Source organism: Salmo salar, chromosome ssa19 (genome assembly GCF_905237065.1).
Source record: "Salmo salar chromosome ssa19, Ssal_v3.1, whole genome shotgun sequence".
NCBI classification, from domain to species: domain Eukaryota; kingdom Metazoa; phylum Chordata; class Actinopteri; order Salmoniformes; family Salmonidae; genus Salmo; species Salmo salar.
Window position 1 is genome coordinate 3,987,958 of NC_059460.1, and position 22,403 is coordinate 4,010,360.

The 22,403-nt window shown below is 42.9% G+C and overlaps 1 protein-coding gene across 3 annotated transcripts in view; it reads right to left on the minus strand.

Annotated features, from left to right (window-relative positions):
* The window catches only part of LOC106578325 (netrin-3), a 104,062-nt gene that overhangs the window by 52,214 nt on the left and 29,445 nt on the right, over window positions 1-22,403 (minus strand). For all 3 annotated transcript variants that reach the window (XM_014157016.2, XM_014157011.2, XM_014157012.2), the window contains exon 2: window positions 13,488-14,669. In XM_014157016.2, the coding sequence (XP_014012491.2) occupies window positions 13,488-14,559 (1,072 nt within the window). In that variant the 5' untranslated portion in view covers window positions 14,560-14,669. The remainder of the gene's footprint in view (window positions 1-13,487; window positions 14,670-22,403) is intronic.

Genomic DNA, 22,403 nt, shown 5'->3' on the forward strand with positions numbered 1-22,403 from the left:
CATAATGATCATTGTATTGTTTGGAGGCAAAAGGGGGAGGCTTGCAAGCTGAAGAACACCATCCCAACCGTGAAGCACAGGGGTGGCAGCATCATGTTGTTGGGGTGCTTTGCTGCAGGAGGGACTGGTGCACTTCACAAAATAGATGGCATCATGAGGGAGGAAAATTATGTGGATATATTGAAGCAACATCTCAAGACATCAGTCAGGAAGTTAAAGCTTGGTCGCAAATGGGTCTTCCAAATGGACAATGACCCAAGCATACTTCCAAAGTTGTGGCAAAATGGCTTAAGGACCACAAAGTCAAGGTATTGGAGTCGCCATCACAAAGCCCTGACCTCAATCCTAGAAAATGTGTGGGCAGATCTGAAAATGCGTGTGCGAGCAAGGAGGCCTACAAACCTGACACCAGCTCTGTCAGGAGGAATGGGACAAAAGTCACCCAACTTATTGTGGGAAGCTTGTGGAAGGCGACCCGGAACGTTTCACCCAAGTTTTACAATTTAAAGGCAATGCTACCAAATACTAATTGATTGTAAGTAAACTTCTGACCCACTGGGATTGTGATGAAAGAAATAAAAGCTGAAATAAATCATTCTCTCTACTATTATTCTGACATTTCACATTCTTAAAATAAAGTGGGGATCCTAACTGACCTAAGACAGGGAATTGTTACTAGGATTAAATGTCAAGAATTGTGAAAAACTGAGTTTAAATGTATTTGGCTAAGGTGTATGTAAACTTCTGACTTCAACTGTATATATCTTTTTTGGGGGATAGTTACTTTACATTAGCGGCAGGGCTCTAGACATTTTTATGACCTGCTTTCAGACAAATGCTAGGCATATTTTAGAAGTAATGTGCTCCATGCTTGGTTCATGTGCTTCATCCCCCGAGTGTCTGGTCATGTCCTGTCTGTTTCCATTAGATCTGGTGGGGTCTGGCCTGTACTGCGATTCCCAGTGTGGACATTTGGTTTACAGAAGGCCAAGCCTAGTGCAACCCAGGTATGGTGTGGAGACTATAGTCTACACCAGTGGTCACCAACCTTTTCTGAGTCAAGATCACCTTCGAAGTCGAAATGCAAGCCGAGGTCTACTGCTCAGATCTTTTTTGCAACATTAACCAATTAAACATAGTTCTGTAGCAATGAGGTTTGTGCAGTAGGCTATAGGCTCACTTTATATTAGCTATGCTTGAATTGCCTTGCCAATGTTGCTCTTCTCAAACCATTTTGAAATGATATGAAAAACATTTAGGTATAGTCACACTGGCAATAAATCATTTGTTGTATTACTTGTGAGGCACAGCTGAGTGAGCATAATACTGTTTATTTTTACTGGACTGATGGCTTACATCCGATGGTCAGTCTGAGGGGAGGAAGGGAGCAGTGGTGAGACTGCCTGTCACCTGACTCACCATCCCTCCGCTCTCCCTCCTTCCGCTGAGAAAAAAGACAGTCTTCCAGCTGACGGGATACTCAAGTCACACTGCATTATTTCTGCCTCATGCACCAATTCATGTTGTTACTCCTATGACCAGAGAAAGTTAAATATTCCTTTATATTAAAAAAGACACAAGCTGCTTGCTAATAACAACACAAGCGTATTGGAACACTTTGCTATACTCATTCATTGCAGCTGCAGTGCTGGTGGTAGCGTGAGTGGAAGTAGGAAGAACGCACATTTTATGATACGTTATAAAAGTGTTGCACAAAGCGTTGACAGTAAGAACTTAAGCATGAACTTACTCATATAACAGCAGCACTTTGCTGTATTCGTTGAGTCTCTCTAGTCAGGGTTTTAAAAGTTTAGAAATTTCACAGTATCAACTTTCCTGTCCGTTCGAGGCTTCTTTTTACAGTCTATGGCTCGAGGAAACTGGTCAGACACAGTGATGTGAGCTATCTGATTGGGCAGCGGTAGGCATATAGGTGAACTTGATTTGCTTTCTGGGCCTGCTGGGTAGGCGGAGTTCTAGCTCACAGATCACTGCACCTGTACATAGCCCATCTGTAAACAGCCCATCTATCTACCTACCTCATCCCATACTGTATTTATTTATCTTGCTCCTTTGCACCCCAGTATCTCTACTTGCACATTCATCTTCTGCACATCTACCATTACAGTGTTTAATTGCTATACTGTAATTACTTCACCACCATGGCCTATTTATTGCCTTAACTTACCTCATTTGCACTCACTGTATATAGACTTTTTGTTTTCTTTTGTTCTACTGTATTATTGACTGTATGTTTTGTTTATTCCATGTGTAACTCTGTGTTGTTGTATGTGTCGAATTGCTATGCTTTATCTTGGCCAGGTCGCAGTTGCAAATGAGAACTTGTTCTCAACTAGCCTACCTTTTTTTTAAACACACACCACGCAGAGTTACAGTGGTGCAGTACAGCACAGGTTACCCTCAGACACTAGTGAGATCAGACTATTTTTCTATTATGTCTATTTTAGAAAAACAGTCCCTCTTAAGATCTCCTACATGGGCTTCTTACTGCAAACTGCTCAGGCTCATGTTTGTGGCCGGGCAGGGAGCATTTGTGAGCTGTTTTTTGTCTGCAGATGGTTCCTGGGCCTGACAAAAGCCCAGACAGTAATCTCGGAAAGGCGCATGTCAAACATTAGCGAGACCCATAAAAACTCAAACAGGACTAGAGAGACAGCTCGGCTTGGCTTACACCACAGTACAAATTCTCGATTCAGTTCAGAACCGGGAGGTGGATTAAAAGTATATTTTAATAACCTTAACCCATCAAGGTATAGGGGGCAGTATTTTCGATTTCGGATGAAAAGCGTGCCCAGAGTAAACGGCCTAATACTCGGGCCCAGAGTCAAATGTTTGCATATTATAAGTAGATTTGGATGGAAAAAACTCTGAAGTTTCTAAAACTGTTTGAATGATGTCTGTGAGTATAACAGAACTCAACTACAGTGTACAGACACTGTAGTTTTGAAAGGGATTCAAAAGAAGAACTACAATTCTCAGATTTCCACACTTCCTGGTTGGATTATTCTCAGGTTTTTGCCTGCCATATGAGTTCTGTTATACTCACAGACATCATTCAAACAGTTTTAGAAACTTCAGAGTGTTTTCCATCCAAATCTACTAATAATACAGGGTCACGTTGCACTTCCTAAGGCTTCCATTGGCTGTCAACAGCCTTCAGAAAGTTTTTTCATCATTCTCCTGTTACTGGGCAGAAAATAGTAGCTCAGTCAATGAGTGGACTGCCTGGGACCAGTGAGTTGTTTACTGCGCGGGCACGTTTGGCGCGCCCCTCCTTCTTTTTCTCCTTGAATGAATACGCAATTGTTGGACTATTATCGCATTTTTAAGTTAAAAATACCCTAAAGATTGATTGTAAACAACGTTTGACATGTTTCTACGAATGGTAATGGAACTATTTGACTTTTCGTCTCTGGTACTGCGCTCGCGCGTTATGCCTTTGGATAGTGATCTGAACGCACAAACAAAATGGAGGTATTTGGACATAAATATGGAGTATTTCGAAAAAAAGAACATTTCTTGTGGAAGTAGGAGTGCTCGGAGTGCATTCTGATGAAGATCAGCAAAGGTAAGAGAATATTTATTATACTAATTCAGAGTTTTGTTGATGCCAGAACTTGGCGGGTAGCTGTATAGCTTGCTTCGATGGCTGAGCTATGTACTCAGAATATTGAACAATGTGCTGTCTCCGTAAAGTTATTTTGAAATCTGACAAAGCGGCATTGTCAAGGAGTAGTGTATCTATAATTCTTTCAATAACTGTTGTACATTTTATCAACGTTTATGATGAGTATTTTTGTAAATTGATGTGCACATTCACCGGGGGTTTTGGTGGGAATACATTTTCTGAACATCACGCGCCAATGTAAAATGCTGTTTTTGGATATAAATATGAACTTTATCGAGCAAAACATACATGTATTGTATAACATGAAGTCCTATGAGTGCCATCTGATGAAGATCATCAAAGGTTAGTGAATATTTTAGCTGGACTTTTGGTTTTTATGATGCATGTCCTTGCTTGGAAAATGGCTGTGTGGATTTTCTTGTGAAGTTTATGTCCTAACATAATCAAATTTTATGCTTTCGCCATAAAGCCTTTTTGAAATCGGACAATGTGGTTAGATTAACGAGAGTCTTATCTTTAAAATGGTGTAAAATAGTTGATTGTTTGAGAAACTGAAATTATGAGATTTTTGCTGTTTTGTATTTCGCGCCATGCTATTTCACTGGCTGTTGAATAGTGTGGGACGGTCACGTCCCACCTAGCCCAGAGAAGTTAAAGAAGTTTTAAACGCTATAGGGCACGATGTATGTGTCACAAAAACGAAAGGCGCGCTTTCTCTTCAGCAACATAGTAGTGCTGGCTTCCAATGGTATCAATGGCAAAAAATATTTATGTTATTATATAATAAAACACATTTACTTCATGGTAGTCAGTAAGGGGTGGTTGGATTGTTCTGTTGGTCAGTCTCTCTTTCTGCCCACCTGCTCCTGACACCCCATTCCCCTTCTTTAACTCCCCTTTAAACCCAGCATCCCCCGGGGCATCTCCTCATCAGCTTAACCTTGTCATCACCCCACAGTGGATCATGACCTCAGCACGCCCCCCCCAAACACGCCCCTAGCCCCAACGCCTCGCGAAGGGCTCCGGTGATACCTGGGGGACTCCGTCTTCTTAAAAATGTGGCAATCTCACACCTTCTCCCAGTCTAAACATACACACACACCTTGGCCAGCACCACAGACGGCTGTTGCTGCCGAGACGGTGGTGTCCCACAGGGGTTGTTGCTCGTCCCGGTGCTTTCTGGAGCACCATGAAGAAAATAAAAAAAGAACAAAGGGAGGGGACACTAAAAATGAGCTTTAGTGTGCCGTGAGGACATTTTTGACACTGTGGCAGAGACATTCTAGAATGAACCCTAAAGGGCATTTTGGAACAATGGAATTAGGGACATGTTGGAATGAAATGTGGGTTTGGTGTCCCCACTGTTATGTGATCAGGTATAGCATGCAGCTCACTTTAGGTTTTTACTGCCTGTATCAGCGCTGGGATTAGGTCATCAGTGTTTGCTGGAGCACACAGGAATTCAGTCTGAGAGTAATGGACAAAGGTGACATATCAACCCAGGCATAATGTTTCCCAAAGAGGGGTGGGGAGAGGAGAGAGGAACAGTGAGGGAGTTAGTGTTATGGGATAGAGTCGGATGTGGTGGTAGAGGGTTGAGAGTAAGAAAGAGAGTAGTAAAAAGAGATGGACAGTAGGGCGCAGAGAGGGCGAGGGGGGGTGTCAGGGGACAGAGTAGGGCGGAAATAGAAAAATACTCGATTCTTGGCCCAGCACTGCAATGGCCCGACTCTATTCCCCTGGCCCTGTCACTCTCTCTTCCCCTTAATAAGCAGATCTGGCACTGCTCAATATGATTTCAGGCCAGCAGCGCTATCACCACTGGCATACTATAACAGAATTACTTGTAGAATACTCGTGAAATACACAACATGACCAAAAGCATGTGGACACCTGCCAGTCGAATATCTCATTCCAAAATCATAGGCATTCATATGGAGTTGGTCCCCCTTTGCTGCTAAAACAGCCTCCACTCTTTTGGGAAGGCATTCCACTAGATGTTGGAACATTGCTGCAGGGACTTGCTTCAATTCAGCCACAAGAGCATTAGTGAGGTCATTGATGTTGGGCGATGAGACCTGGCTCACAGTCGGCGTTCCAATTCATCCCAAAAGTGTTCGATGGGGTTGAGGTCAGGGCTCTTTGCAGGCCAGTCAAGTTCTTCCACTCCAATCTCAACAAACCATTTCTGTATGGACCTCGCTTTGTGCACAGGGGCATTGTCATGCTGAACCAGGAAACGGCTTTCCCCAAACTGTTGCCCCAATGTTGTAAGCACAGAATCGTCTAGAATGTCATTATATGGGTTCGATCCCAGGCTGTGTCACAGCCGGCAGTGACCGGGAGACACATGAAGCGGCGCACAATTGGCCCAGCGTTGTCTGGGTTAACCTCTTACATCTAGACGTTCCGCTAGCGGATTACAAATTCCTCAAAAATACAAAAACTTCAATTTTTCAAACATATGACTATTTCACAGCATTTTAAAGACAAGACTCTCCTTTATCTAACCACACTGTCCGATTTCAAAAAGGCTTTACAGCGAAAGCAAAACATTAGATTATGTCAGCAGAGTACCAAGCCAGAAATAATCAGACACCCATTTTTCAAGCTAGCATATAATGTCACAAAAACCCAAACCACAGCTAAATGCAACACTAACCTTTGATGATCTTCATCAGATGACAACCCTAGGACATTATGTTATACAATGCATGCATGTTTTGTTCAATCAAGTTCATATTTATATCAAAAACCAGCTTTTTACATTAGCATGTGACGTTCAGAACTAGCATACCCCCCGCAAACATCCGGTGAATTTACTAAATTACTCACGATAAACGTTCACAAAAAACATAATTATTTTAAGAATTATAGATACAGAACTCCTCTATGCCCTCGATATGTCCGATTTTAAAATAGCTTTTCGGTGAAAGCACATTTTGCAATATTCTCAGTAGATAGCCCAGCCATCACGGCTAGCCATTTAGACACCGACCAAGTTTAGCCCTGATCAAACACCGATTTACTATTACAAAAGTTTCATTACCTTTGTTGTCTTCGTCAGAATGCACTCCCAGGACTGCTACTTCAATAACAAATGTTGGTTTGGTCCAAAATAATCCATCGTTATATCCGAATAGCGGCGTTTTGTTCGTGCGTTCCAGACACTATCCGAAATGGTAAATCAGGGTCGCGAGCATGGCGCAATTCGTGACAAAAGATTTCTAAATATTCCATTACCGTACTTCGAAGCATGTCAACCGCTGTTTAAAATCCATTTTTATGCCATTTTTCTTGTAAAAAAGCGAAAATCGCGCCACAGGCTTCAAGTGGCTGTTACGTAGGTGGGACGAATTCGTCCCGCCTAGCCCATAGAGGTTAAACACCATAGTGCCCCCCCAAAGCTCATCACTAAGCTAAGGACCCTGGGACTAAACACCTCCCTCTGCAACTGGATCCTGGACTTCTTGATGAGCGTAGGTAACAATACATCCGCCAACCTGATCCTTAACACGGGGGCCCCTCAGGGGTACGTGCTCAGTCCCCTCCTGTACTCCCTGTTCACTCATGACTGCACGGCCAGGAACGACTCCAACACCATCATTAAGTTTGCCGATGACACAACAGTGGTAGGCATGATCACCAACAATGACGAGACAGCATATAGGGAGGAGGTCAGAGACCTCGCTGTGTGGTGCCAGGACAACAACCTCTCCCTCAATGTGATCAAGACAAAAGATATAATTGTGGACTACAGGAAAAGGAGGACCGAGCACGCCCCCATTCTCATCGACAGGGCTGTAGTAGAACAGGTTGAGAGCTTCAAGTTCCTCGGTGTCCACTTCACCAACAAACTAACATGGTCCAAGCACACCAAGACAGTCGTAAAGAGGGTACGACAAAACCTATTCCCACTCAGGAGACTGAAAATATTTGGCATGGGTCCTCAGATCCTCAAATGTTTCTACAGCTGCACCATCGAGAGCATCCTGACTGGTTGAATCCCCGCATCGTATGGCAAATGCTCAGCCTCCAACCGCAAGGCACTACAGAGGGTAGTGCATACGGCCCAGAACATCACTGGGGCCAAGCTTCCTGCCATCAAGAATCTCTATACCAGGCGGTGTCAGAGAAAGGCTCTAAAAATGGTCAAAGATTCCAGCCACCCTAGTCAAAGACTGTTCTCTCTGCTACCGTATGGCAAGCAGTACCGGAGACCCAATTCTATGTCCAAGAGGCTTCTAAACAGCTTCCACCCCCAAGCCATAAGACTACTGAACACCTAATCAAATGGCTGCCCAGACTACTTGCATTGCCCCCCCCCCCCTCACGCTTTTACGCTACTGCTATTCTCTGTTATTATCTATGCTTATGTCCCTTTAATAACTCTACCGAAATGTATACACTACCGTTCAAAAGTTTGGGGTCATTTCGAAATGTCATTGTTTTTGAAAGAAAATCACATGTTGATCAGAAATACATTGTAGACATTGTTAATGTTGTAAATGACTATTGATAGCTGGTAACGGCTGATTTTTTTATGGGTGTACAGAGGCCCATTATCAGCAACCATCACTCCTGGGTTCCAATGGCACGTTGTGTTAGCTATTCCAAGTTTATCATTTTAAAAGGCTAATTGATCATTAGAAAATAATTTGTAATTATGTTAGCACAGCTGAAACTGTTGTTCTGATTAAAGAATCAATAAAACTGGCCTTCTTTAGACTAGTTGAGTATCTGGAGAATCAGCGTTTGTGGGTTCGACTACAGGCTCAAAATGGCCAGAAACAAAAAACTTTCTTCTGAAATCCGTCAGTCTAGTCTTGTTCTGAGAAATTAAGGCTATTCCATGCGAGAAATTACCAAGAAACTGAAGATCTCGTACAACTCTGTGTAGTACTCCCTTCACAGAACAGTGCAAACTAGCTCTAACCAGAATAGAAAGAGGAGTGGGAGGCGCCAGTGCCCAACTGAGCAAGAGGACAAGTACATTAGAGTGTCTAGTTTGAGAAACAGATGCCTCACAAGTCCTCAACTGGAAGCTTCATTAAATGGTACCCGCAAACGTCAACAGTGAAGAGGTGACTCCGGGATACTGGCCTTCTAGGCAGAGTTGCAAAGAAAAAGCCATATCTCAGACTGGCCAATAAAAAGAAAAGATTAAGATGGGCAAAAGAACACAGACACTGGACAGAGGAAGATTGGAAAAAAGTGTTATGGACAGACAAATCTAACTTTGAGGTGTTCGGATCACAAAGAAGAACATTCGTGAGACGCAGAAAAAATGAAAATATGCTGGAGAGTGCTTGATGCCATCTGTCAAGCATGATGGAGGCAATGTGATGGTCTGGGGGTGCTTTGGTGGTGATAAAGTGGGAGATTAGTACAGGGTAAAAGGGATCTTGAAGAAGGAAGGCTATCACTCCATTTTGCAATGCCATGCCATACTGTGTGAACGGTGCTTAATTGGAGTCAATTTCCTCCTACAACAGGAAAATGACCCAAAGCACAGCTCCAAACTATGCATTAACTATTTAGGGAAGAAGCATTCAGCTGGTATTCTGTCTGAAATGGAGTGGCCAGCACAGTCACCGGATCTCAACCCTATTGAGCTGTTGTGGGAGCAGCTTGACCGTATGGTACGTAAGAAGTGCCCATCAAGCCAATCCAACTTGTGGGAGGGGCTTCAGGAAGCATGGGGTGAAATCTCTTTAGATGATCTCAACAAATTGACAACTAGAATGCCAAAGGTCTGCAAGGATTTTTGCTGCAAATGGAGGAAAGCTAAGATTGAAGGACACAATTATTATTTCAATTAAAAATCATTATTTATAACCTTGTCAACGTCTTGACTATATTTCCTATTCATTTTGCAACTAATTTCATGTATGTTTTCATGGAAAACAAGGACATTCTAAGTGACCCCAAACTTTTGAACGGTAGTGTATATTACCTCAATTACCTCGACTAATCGGTGCCCCCGCACATTGACTCTGTTCCGGTACCCCCTGTATATAGCCTCGCTATTGTTATTTTACTGCTGCTCTTTAATTACTTAATTTCTTATTTTTTTGGTATTTTTCTTAAAACCTCATTGTTGGTTAAGGGCTTGTAAGTAAGTATTTCACTGTAAGGTCTACACCTGTTGTATTCGGCGCATGTGACAAATACAATTTTATTTTATGTTTTATTTGATTTGCGTTTCAGTGCACTGTAAAGTCTGTTGAGCAATGTAGGGTTGGGGATGGGTTGCATTTGGTGTTTGGCATTAAGTAACTCCACAAGAACATTTCACCTTCATCTTCACTTGTGTCAGCAGCAAGTCACCTGGTGTACATCTAGCCTTACTGTAGTCAAATCTCATTTGAACTATCTCTTTCTCTATCTGCAATGCTGAGAACATTACAGCAACTTCAGAGAGAACACAGATTGAGAATGAATCAAATGAACTTTTTAAGATAGCATTAGGGAAAGATTTGATGAAAATGAGAGAAAATGTCCTCACTTGGGGGATTATAAATAGTCATATGGAAAATGACTAATTCATGTTTTGCTTTCAAATGTTTTGTCCATAAATAAATACAAAATATTGTTATGCTACTTGTCACATAAAGGAACTGCCAAATGTAATTCAACAATTAGCTAATTATTCACGGGCTTTTGGGAAGACAATGCAGAGAAGGGAGAAAGCGAGAGAGAGAGCGAGAGAGCGAAATGGATAGAGGGAGAGAGAGAGAGATGGAGAGAGGGAGAGAGACCCAGAATCCCAGACAGACGTGTGTTTGTGTACGGCCTGTCTCGCCTCACAATTCCACTGATGGGTAGGTGTGCAATAGGGCCAAATACCCATCCCACTCACATTCCCTCATTAGGAATTCTGAGACACATTCAGGTGCTTGTCACTGGCAGAGAATAACTCCTTCACACAAAGGGAGGGCGGGAATGGTGAAGAGAGGGAGAGAGCGAGACAGGATGAGAAGGAGAGAGAGAAATAGGTCTGGATATACACAGTGTACAAAACATTAGGAACACCTTCCTAATGAGTTGCACCCCTTTTGCCCTCAGAACATCTTCCATTCGTCTACAAGGTGTCGAAAGCGTTGCACAGGGACGCTGGCCCGTGTTGACGCCAATGCTTCCCACAGTTGTGTCAAGTTGGCTGGATGTCCTTTGGGTGGTGGACCATTCTTGATACGCATGGGAAACTGTTCAACGTGAAAAACTCAGCAGCGTTGCAGTTCTTGACACACTCAAACCGGTGTGCCTGGCTCCTATGGCCATACCCCATTCAAAGGCACTTAAATCTTCTGTCTTGCCCATTTAAACTCTGAATGGCACACATACATAGTCCATGTCTCAATTGTCTCAAGGCCTAAAAATACTTCTTTAACCTGTCTCTTCCCCTTCACCTACACTGATTGAAGTGGATTTAACAGGTGACATCAATAAGGGATCATAACTTTCACCTGGTCAGTCTATGTCATGGAAAGTGCAGTTGTTCCTAATGTTTTGTACACTCATTGTAGAAAGATAATGAAGAGAGTAGACCCCACACTCAGTCGCATTAAATTGCATGGTCCTCCCAACATGATGGCAATTGAAATTAGTATTCGCACAGACCAGACAATTGAATGATGTTTCTATAACGATTTGTACAAAGTTGCAAGATACCAATGTATGGTAAATCCAATCAATAGACCATCACAAGACTTCTTCTGTTAAAACTGAGTACTGAAGAATTCCCATCCATGCTTACACAGTCATTGTAAGAATATGTATGGGTGTGTATAAATTGTATAATAAATATAATATATAATACATTTCTAGTTACGGGGGTGAGTTCCCCAATAACAAAACCTAATTCTTTAAAGATTTTTTGTCTTTCTTTATTTTCCTCCCCTTTTGTGCGTATTCATTTACCTTACTGTTAATGGATAATATACAAAATGATGTTGACACTAGCACACACAGTGCATTTGAAAAGTATTTAGATCCTTTTTCCACATTTTGTTACATTACAACCTTATTCTAAAATTGATTAAAATGTATATTTTCCTTATCAATCTACACACAATAACCCATAACGACAAAGCAAAAACTGATTTATAGACATTTTTGCAAACGTATAAAAAAAAAAAAATGAACTGAAATATAACATTTACATAAGTATTAGGCCCTTTACTCAGTACTTTGTTGAAGCATCTTTGGCAGCGATTACAGCCTCGAGTCTTCTTGGATATGATGTTACAAGCTTGGCACACCTGTATTTGGTAAGTTTCTCTCATTCCTCTCTGCAGATCCTCTCAAGCTCTGTCCGGTTTGGATGGGGAGCATTGCTGCACAGCTGTTTTCAGGTTTCTCCAGAGATGTTCGATCGGGTTCAAGTCCGGGCTCTGGCTGGGCCACTCAAGGACATTCAGAGACTTGTCCCGAAGCCACTCCTGCGGTGTCTTGGCTGTGTGTTTAGGACCGTTGTCCTGTTGGAAGGTGAACCTTCACCCCAGTCTGAGATCCTGAGTGCTCTGGAACAAGTTTTCATCAGGACCTCTCTGTACTTTGCTCCATTCATCTTTCCCTCCATACTGACTAGTCTCCCAGTCCCTGCCGCTGAAAAACATCCCCACAGCATGATGCTGCCACCACCATGCTTCACCATAGGGATTGTGCCAGGTTTCCTCCAGCCGTGACGCTTGGAATTCAGGCCAAAGGGTTCAATCTTGGTTTCACCAGTCCAGAGAATCTTGTTTCTCATGGTCTGAGAGTCTTTAGGTGCATTTTGGCAAACTCCAAGCGGGCTGTCATGTGCCTTTTACTGAGGAGTGGCTTTCATCTGGCCACTACCATAAAGGCCTGATTGGTGGAGTGCTGCAGAGATGGTTGTCCTTCTGGAAGGTTATCCCATCTCCACAGAGGAACTGTAGAGCTCTGTCAGAGTGACCATTGGGTTTTTGCTCACTTCTCTGACCAAGCCCCTTCTCCCCCGATTGCTCAGTTTGGCCGGTCGGCCAGCTCTAGGAAGAGTCTTGGTGGTTCGAAACGTCTTCCATTTAAGAATGATGGAGGCCACTTTGTTCTTGGGGACCTTCAATGATGCAGAAATGTTTTGGTACCCTTCTCCAGATCTGTGCCTCGACACAATCCTGTCTCGGAGCTCTACGGACAATTATTTTGACCTCATTGCTTGGTTTATGCTCTGACATGCACTGTCAACTGTGGGACCTTATATAGACAGGTGTGTACCTTTCCAAATCATGTCTAATCAATTAAATTTACCACAGGTGGACTCCAATTAAGTTGTAGAAACATGATCAATGGAAACGGGATGCACCTGAGTTCAGTTTCGAGTCTAATAGCAAAGGGTCTGAATACTTATGTAAATAAGTTTGTTATTTGCAAAAATGTCTAAAAACCTGTTTTTGCTTTGTCATTGTGGGGTATTGTGTGTAGATTGCTGAGGAAAATTATTTTATTTAATCCATTCTAAAATAAGGCTGTAACGTAACAAAATGTGGAAAAAGTCGAGGGATCTGAATACTTTCCCGAAGGCATGCTGATGTCATTGGCATTGAGATACCGAGTCAGATGTCACTGATTTAAGTGGGCAAAGCTGATGGCATCTCTTTGTAAAACCATACTAACATTATGAATGCTACTATATTAGGAATTACTATGTCTATTTACAGTGCACATACCTGCTAACCAACAAGGGTCAACAATAAAGAATTGATCCCAAAAATAAATAATGGAAAATAAGAGAGTGGAAAGAGTGGAAAAGTGCAGAATCTAAAAGAATAATCACAACCGATAGAAAATGCTGAATAGACCTGGGACTCACGTAAACACTCGTTGGCCTCACGGGCGCTGGCCCTCTGCCACGGCCGGTCGTAGTGGAAGGGCTTGCAGTGGTCGCACTCGGGCCCCTCCGTGTTGTGCTTGCAGTCACACACCAGCTTGCCCTCTTTGTCCTTGAGGCAGCGTGAGGCGTGCCCATTGCACTTACACCTCCCGCCCACTTGGAAGTCCCCCACCGCGTAGAAGTACGCCGGCAGAGACGTGGATGGTACCATTGGGTCCTCGTCCGGCTGGCCTCCCCTGCCCATCCCCCCCCCTTCTCCTGCCCCTATTTCGCGGGGCAGCTGGGGCCGGCTGAAGACCACACGGATGTCGGTGACTGATACCCAGTCCTGGAGCACAGGGCTGTTGTCAAAGTCTTTCCCGGAGGGCCGCCCGTCCAGAGTGCTGAAGGCAATGAGCCCTCCGGAAAGGGGGTAGAGGTCAGTGTGGCCGTCGGTACAAAGGGCCTCCTGCTCATTCTGCTTTGTGATGGTCGCCTTGTTGGGCCGGTTGTACATGCGCCGGCACTGGGACGAATAGTACTGGTAAGGCGTCCAGCTTTTGCCGTAGTCCATGCTCTTGTAGATTGCCAGTGACTCTGGGCGGGGCGAGCAGAACTGCAAGCTGACATAGGTGATCTCAAACTTCTTTCCCAGCGACAGGGTGAGGTTGACGTTGTTTGGCGAGGTGTGCAGATTCTCCGACTGCCAGCAGGTGAGGTTGTGGGCCGAGTTGAGGTCGGTGAGGTAGGAGGGCGGGTGGGCACGCCATGGGTCCGCTGCGTCGCAGATCTGGCAGGTGCGCACTGAAGGCCGCTCCTCAATGCGCTCCACCATGCTACAAGAGCGCGACGACGTCGGCCAGCCGCACACGCTGGACACGGCCACCTCCTTGCCAAAGGCGGCGTTGATGAACTCAGGGATGCAGCGGCGGGCGACGCCTGCGTCATCGTAGCAGGGGTCTGGGGGTATCTGTTGCCCAGCAAAGGGGTTGGCGGCACCGTGGGGGGAGGCGGGGGAGGCTGAGCATGCCAGGAGGCACAGTCCCAGCAAGCACCTCCAGGCTTCCCTCATCCTGCAGAGTGTCTATGCGAGGGAGTGTGTGTTTGTGAGGGGGAGTGGAAGGAGAGAATCCCAGCTCACAGACCCTTCCTTTAGGGTGACCGTGACCACCGCAGTCTGTCCTGTGAAACAGAGACAAGAGAGAGAAAAGCAAGAAAGAGATCAGTGCCATCGTTGCCATAAAAGGATTCAAAGCAACAAGCAACATTTTTGACACCTGCTTATTGATGAAAATATTTACAGTTCAGTAATGTAGTTATTCTCATGTCATTGTTGACACGTCCATTTGTCCCAAACACATCCAGTCATCCTATTGTCGTCAAGTCAATCCTACTATATGCGCAAGCTTACTCATATGAGCTAAATATCACGTTTGTGACATTTCAAAACACCTCAGAACCTTATGATGAGTAATGGAGTGTTTTCATTAACTAAAACCCTGCAAAAGAGAGAGAGAGGAGAGAGAGGAGAAGGAGGAGCGAGAGAGTGAGAGAAGGAAAGAGAGAAATGGGGGAAGAGAGTAAGAGAAGGAGAAAGAGAATAACCATATAAAGAGAGATGTTAGGGGCCGGATTGGAGCGACTGTGTCCTGAATTTTAATGGCGCCACTCTTTCAGCACCTCCATTCAGTTCGTGGCGAGGCATTCTGGTCATGCTTCAGCGGCGCACGCGGCAGAAGTCACCCAATAATCCCCCCGTTCAAAATATGCAGGCAGAGCCATCAGCCGCACGTGACCTTAGCCAATACCCAATTCAACAGTTTAAAAAAACTCTGACCTAAAAAGGAACTAAAGAGGAACAAGTAATGTGCCTTGCTTTGGAGGTATAAACCACTTATCGTTGTCAATCCAGCTTTACAGAGTTGGACTGTATAGGAATAACTAGCTGCACACAGTGTTAAACACAATATAGTATTTATTTCCCCACTTGGCAATTGCAACGTTATATGCCTATTGAACATAAAACATATACCATGGTAGCTGCTATATGTAGGCTACGATGGCGACAATAGGTTCTTTACAGACTCCATTGGCAGAGCTGGCTGTAACAAAGCCATTGGTTTGGACTGAAAGTTCTCTATAAATCTCAGCGTTTACATGCACACTAATAATTCAATATTAAACTGATTATGGCAGTAGTCAGAGTATGGAAATAGTCATGTAAACACCTTACTCTGCTTGTCTTAAATCGATGTAAGGTCAAAATCGAAATAAGCATATGCCGATTAAAACATCAGATTTTCTGAGCCATTTTTCTAATTATTAGGACACGTAAACAGCTTAAAATGTAGTTCCAGTGGGGTATTTGATCTGCGCAAGCCTCCCTCTTATACACAAGTGAAGTGAATTTGGGAAAACTGAAAGTATGCATCTTCAAAATAGTTTTCACATACAAACTTTATTTCCAACATGGTCATTGTTATAGAAAGTCACTGTGGTGGCAATTTTCTGCATTTATCAAAAGTCCCATCAGCCTGATTTTGGATGTGTGAGAGAGAGCGAGAGATGTGTGGCAGAGAGAGAAATAGAGGGAGAAAATCCACTGATCAAATTTCCAAATTGAAATGTTCCCAATGAGATTTCAACCTTTATTCACCGACTCTAAAAGTCAGCCAGAAGTTCATTGAATTCCCAATGTTTTCTATGATATAAAAGCGCAACCAAACTCCAATGGAAAACAATGTCTGATTTTTGGTTTAGTTGTCACCTAAATGTGTTATCACTGCACTTTCAACCACTTAAAAGCACAACAAAGTTCTGATGGGAATACAGTGTCAGATATTTTGTATTTATAGAACAACTTAATGTGTTATCACTGTGCTTTATCCAATAGCAACACCAAATGACCTGGATTGCAGTTGATATTACATTAAAAGTACATAGTGGAAGTGATCAATGCTGTTCGAGATTCTGCACTGATTATTATAGCAATTGTGAAGATCTCCACAGACCTGTGCCCTTTGCATGCTTTCTTGAACAGGCACACTTCCTATGATTACCGTAAAACTTAAATTAATAGCCTGGGCATTTATTTACTTAAATCACTTAATACAACAGGCGCTTATTAGAGACAGGCTTCTATTGAGGCCAGGAATCCATTTCCTTAATGCACACAGCTTTTGCTCATTTGCATAGTTAATGGTTTAACTCAAGCATTCACTTCCAGCATTTATATACATTTCTTCATTTCCTGCACTAATCTGTTATCATTTACTCACTGTGTCACATTTATTTTGTGTTAGTATGCCTGTATAAAAAATGTAAATAAACTTCCTTGACAGAATTACTATTCTCCTATGACTGCATTTGTCAGTTCTTACTTTCACCACTAGAGGACAATCAGACGATTTCTAGGGGCCTGTTGTTGCCTTGTTTTTGTGCTTGTCAGTTAGCTAGCAGTTCTCAGCTGTTAGCAGCAAATGGCTAGCAGTTTCTTACGGGCGATAAAAACGGATGATTGCCATCATTTTATCTGAGTCATTACTGAATTATTTAATATAACAAAATCAAACAAACCTCTTAACAAGTCATGGTAATTCAGGGTAACCTCGTAAGCAATTCATTTAGACCTAGCGTTTATTTAAAACAAGCATTTATTTGCTGAATGTGTGCCGTTGCCCAGCCATTAACCCTTTGATGTGTACGATCACGAATTTGTGATCATTTTTGAGCGGTCCTTGCAGCGTACGACACAAATATGTTACTGGAACAGCAGCAACAGAACCTATGATGCAACAAATGCGTCTAAACAGCATTGTTGTCAAAAAGCATCTAAACAATGTTTTGTACTGATGGGAAATAAAGGGCTTCACAACTTTATTCCTCAAGTTCACCTTTTAATGTAATGAACACGAGAGAGACAGAGAGCTGGTTTCAAGCGCAGAGCGCAGCATGTGTTTCATGAAAGGGACCATAGGAGGAGGCAGGTAGATGGGTCCAGGGGCAGGTAGAAGGTCATACACAGTAGGTCCAAAAAGGGCAACAGTACAGGCAGGGAATAGGCAAAAGGCATCGTGAGTGAGGCAGGCAAAAACTATCATACATGGGAGGAGAGAAGGATGGGGAAAAACAGCGCTCTGAAAGTGTGTCTCAAAACAAACAATACCTCACAGTGATGGGGTGCAAGGAACTGAACTAAATAGTGTGGGATGATGACATGCAGGTGTCTGAACAGGTGATTAGAATTCTGGTGATTGGGATCTGGAGAGTGAGCTGGAAAGTGGGCTGAGTTCTGGGGATCTAAGTGTTTGGGAGTGTGAGTTGGATGCAGACATAACATTTATTGTAAAAGATAAATGCGAACTTCATCATCCAAACATCACACGGAACACATCCACAGCTAAACTAATTTCGTAAACCAGTCTATATAACAGGTTGCGCTGACAAAAAAACAAAACATAAGTTAGCAACCTAACAGCTAGACTTGTTTACAATGTACCACATCTCTGGTGAACACAAGGGAGAAATGTAATATTGTTTAGAAAAGAGATGCGTGTCAGCTAAGCTAACAGCAGCTAAATTCTTCATGATGGTATCCATGTTTGTTTATGTTTGACTTGCCGCAAACTCCCTAATCCCAGAATGCCATTTTAAAAACGCAAATTAACTAAATCAAAGATGGCTGCGCCCATTGTCAAAAAAATATTAACTTAGTTTAGCAACTTTTAAGCATATTACAAACCTTCAATGTACTTGTTACAGTGTCTACAAGAACCGGAGCACATGACTTGACAAGTCGTTTACTGTTTTTGACAAATCACAATGCAAATAAAATGTTATCACCTCACAGATCATCACACCAAATACAAGCCTACTGCCTAGCCGTAGCATGAAAGCTAAACAGGGATGAAACCATTTTAGGTGGTTTGTGGGGCGTTCATGGGGTAGAAATGGGAAAGGTATCGTGGGGGGATATGATGCAGGAAATTTTACTTTGATGGGGGGATTTATCAATAAATGGGGGGCAAACACAGGAGTTTATACTCTAAATAAAAATAAAACCCTTGGAAAGGGTTTACAATCTGATGCCGCGTTCAAAACAACTGGGAACTCAAAAATCTCTGACTTCTGACTACGGTGTATTCAAGACAACTGGGAACTCGGAAAAAAACTAGCTCCGACTGGGATATATTTTTTAATGGTCATCCAACTCGGGAACTCGGGCCTCTTTCTAGAGCTTCGACTTTCCAACCTGTAGATCACTGAGGTCATAGTTTGACCTAGTATTTTTCAGAGATCACAGTTGTCTTCAAAGCACTATAAGTCAGTCGATTGAACTATCCCTTATTATAACATCTTTGGTCTGACAGACGCTTACGTGACAACCAGAATGCATTGTATGATGTCAACAAGCATGGCGCCCTACACAGCCAGCAAAAAGCTTAGCATTAGCTCATCATAATCAGTACAACCTTCAAAAAAGTATTTTACACACATCATATGTGTCCATTACAATCTATGCAAGAATCGGAATTCATGATTTGTCACCAGTACTTGAAAACATTAAATGCATTATGATCCATACACACAAATGGTGTGAAAAAGTAAAAACGAAAACACAATATACAGAAAATAAGCCACTTACTGTGATAGGAATGCATACATGTCCAAAGTCCAATTTGTAAGGAAACAATGAAGGCAATGCAAGTGCCAGACAGAAAATGTGCTGTGCAAGGCCGGTTTTGACAAGAGATGCACAATGTCTTCATACTTGATCTGGGGAAACACTGGGGTAGTGATTGGGCTCTTGAAGGCTCAGTAAAGCCTCAAACATAAATTGTCACATGTTAAGGTTAGCCTACTGTAACTATAAATGTATTCTTATGTATGAGGGCAGCACGGGTTAACTGTCCTATTGCATAACAATCACATTTTGGAACAGTGAGTGCATTCTGACATCACACGCATCAAAAAAAACTCACGCTGGGGCAACTGTTAGAGATATTTGGAACTCACGAGTGAAAAGGTTAAAAAGGGACAGGCGGCTATTTGAGACTGCATTTATTTGAAGTTATGGTACATAAGACATTTATAGTTACAGTAGATATAAGGGCACAAGGCCCAGATGCAGACACGAGAGGCAGATGGTTTGAGTCTTTGATATTTATTACATCCAAAAGGGGTAGGCAAGAGAATGGTCATGAACAGCCAAAAGGTCAAAACCAGTTCAGAGTGCAGGAGGTACAGTGTGGTAAGCAGGCTCGAGGTCAGGCAGAAAGGTCAGGCAGGCGGGTACAGAGTCCAGAAAACAGGCAAGGGTCAAAACCGGGGGGACTAGTAAAAGAGAATAGAAAAGGCAGGAGCACGGGAAAAAGACACTGGTTGACTTGGAACATACAAGATGAACTGGCACAGAGAGACAGGAAACAGGGATATTTACATCAGGGATAACAAACGACACCTGGAGGGGGTGGAGACAATAACAATGACAGGTGAAACTGATCAGGTGTGACAGTAGACTAACCTTAACATGTGGCCATGGATGTGTTACTCATTTTAAAATTGTTACATTAGCTTGTAAGATAACTTTAACATAAAGCTATTTTCTGTATTACAAAAGTAATATTGAATTGTGTTTGGTTTTCAATGCAACCAAATATCATTTAAATGATATCTAATGCTTGGATAGTTTAATCTGAGCCACTGGCTAAATCCTATTCTTTAAAACTTCTTCAGGATCGGTGTCCCGTCCACGGGACGGTTGCGCCAACGTAGGCTAATGTGATTAGCATGAAGTTGTAAGAAACAAAAAAAAATGGCAGGTATCTGATATGGGCAGAAAGCTTAAATTCTTGTAAATCAAACTGCACTGTCCAATTTACAGTAGCTATTAGAGTGAAAGAATACCATGCTATAGATTGAGGAGAGTGTACAATTATTAACTTGAAAATGTATGAATAAAACAATTAGGCACATTTGGGCAGTCTTGATACAACATTTTGAATAGATACGCAATATTTCACTGGATCACTCTAAAACATTTCACATACAGTGCTGACATCCAGTGGCCAAGGTCTAAATTGCACCTGGGCTAGAATAATTCATTACGCCCTTTCTCTTGCATTTCAAAGATGACGGTACCAAAAAAATATAAAACAAATGTTTTTTTTTTTCTTTGGATTATCTTTTACCAGATCTAATATTTTATATTCTCTTACATTCCTTTCACATTTCAGATCAAATTGTTATTAGTCACATGCGCCGAATACAACAGGTTCACCTTACAGTGAAATGTTTAATTACGAGACCCGAACCAACAATGCAGTTTTAAAAAATATGGATAAGAATAAGAAACAAAAGTAACAAGTAACTGAAGAGCAGCAGTAAAATAACAATAGCGAGACTATATACGGGGGGCGGGGGGGTACCGGCACAGAGCCAATGTGCGGGGGCACCGTTTAGTTGAAGTAATATGTACATGTGGGTAGAGTTATTAAAGTGACTATGGGTAGATTATAACAACAGAGAGTAGCAGCGGTGTAAAAGAGGAGGGGGGCAATGCAAATAGTGTGGGTAACCATTTGATTAGGTGTTCAGGAGTCTTATGGCTTGGGGGTAGAAGCTGTTTAGAAGCCTCTTGGAACTAGACTTGGCGCTCCGGTACCGCTTGCCATGCGGTAGCAGAGAGAACAGTCTATGACCAGGGTGGCTGGAGTCCTTGACCATTTTCAGGGCCATCCTCTTACACCGCCTGGTATAGAGGTCCTGGATGGCAGGAAGCTTGGCCCCAGTGATGTACTGGGCCGTTCGCACTACCCTCTGTAGTGCCTTGCGGTCGGAAGCCAAGCAGTTGCCATACCAGGCAGTGATGCAACCAGTCAGGATGCTCTCGATGGTGCAGCTATGGAACCTTTTTTGAGGATCTGTGGACCCATGCCAAATCTTTTCAGTCTCCCGAGTGGGAATAGGTTTTTTCGTACCCTCTTCACGACTGTCTTGGTGTGCTTGGACTATATTAGTTTGTTGGTGATGTGGACTCCCAAGGAACTTGAAGCTCTCAACCTGCTCCACTGCAGCCATGTCAATGAGAATGGGGGCGTGCTCGGTCCTCTTTCTCCTGTAGTCCACAATCATCTCCTTTGTCTTGATCACGTTGAGGAGGGAGAGGTTTGTATCCTGGCACCACAAGGCCAGGTCTCTGACCTCTTCCCTATATGCTGTCTCGTCGTTGTCGGTGATCAGGCCTACCTCTGTTGTGCCATCAGCAAACTTAACCTGTTAGGGCTAGGGGGCAGTATTGACACGGCTGGATAAAAAACGTACCCGATTTAATCTGGTTACTACTCCTGCCCAGTAACTAGAATATGCATATAATTATTGGCTTTGGATAGAAAACACTCCAAAGTTTCAAAAACTGTTTGAATGGTGTCTGTGAGTATAACAGAAGTCAAATGGCAGGTCAAAACCTGAGAAGATTCTGTAAAGGAAGTACCCTGTCTGACCATTTCTTCCCCTTCTTGATTATCTCTATCCATTACAAAGGATCTCTGCTGTTACGTGACACTTCCTACGGCTCAAATGGGCTCTCAGAAGGCGGCAAAAAGCTGAATCGTGGCTTTGCAGGCTCTGGCTGAAACAAAGTAGCGCGTTTGGGTAGTGGCTGATTATAGTACTGTGAGACTCAGGCTCGTGCCCGCGTCGACCGAAAGCTTTGTTTTCTTTCCTCTGTTTACCTAAAAGGAGATTCCCGGTCGGAATATTATCACTTTTTTACGAGAAAAATGGCATAAAAATGGATTTTAAACAGCGGTTGACATGCTTCGAAGTACGGTAATGGAATATTTAGATTTTTTTTGTCACGAATTGCGCCATGCTCGCGACCCTGATTTACCATTTCGGATAGTGTCTGGAACGCAC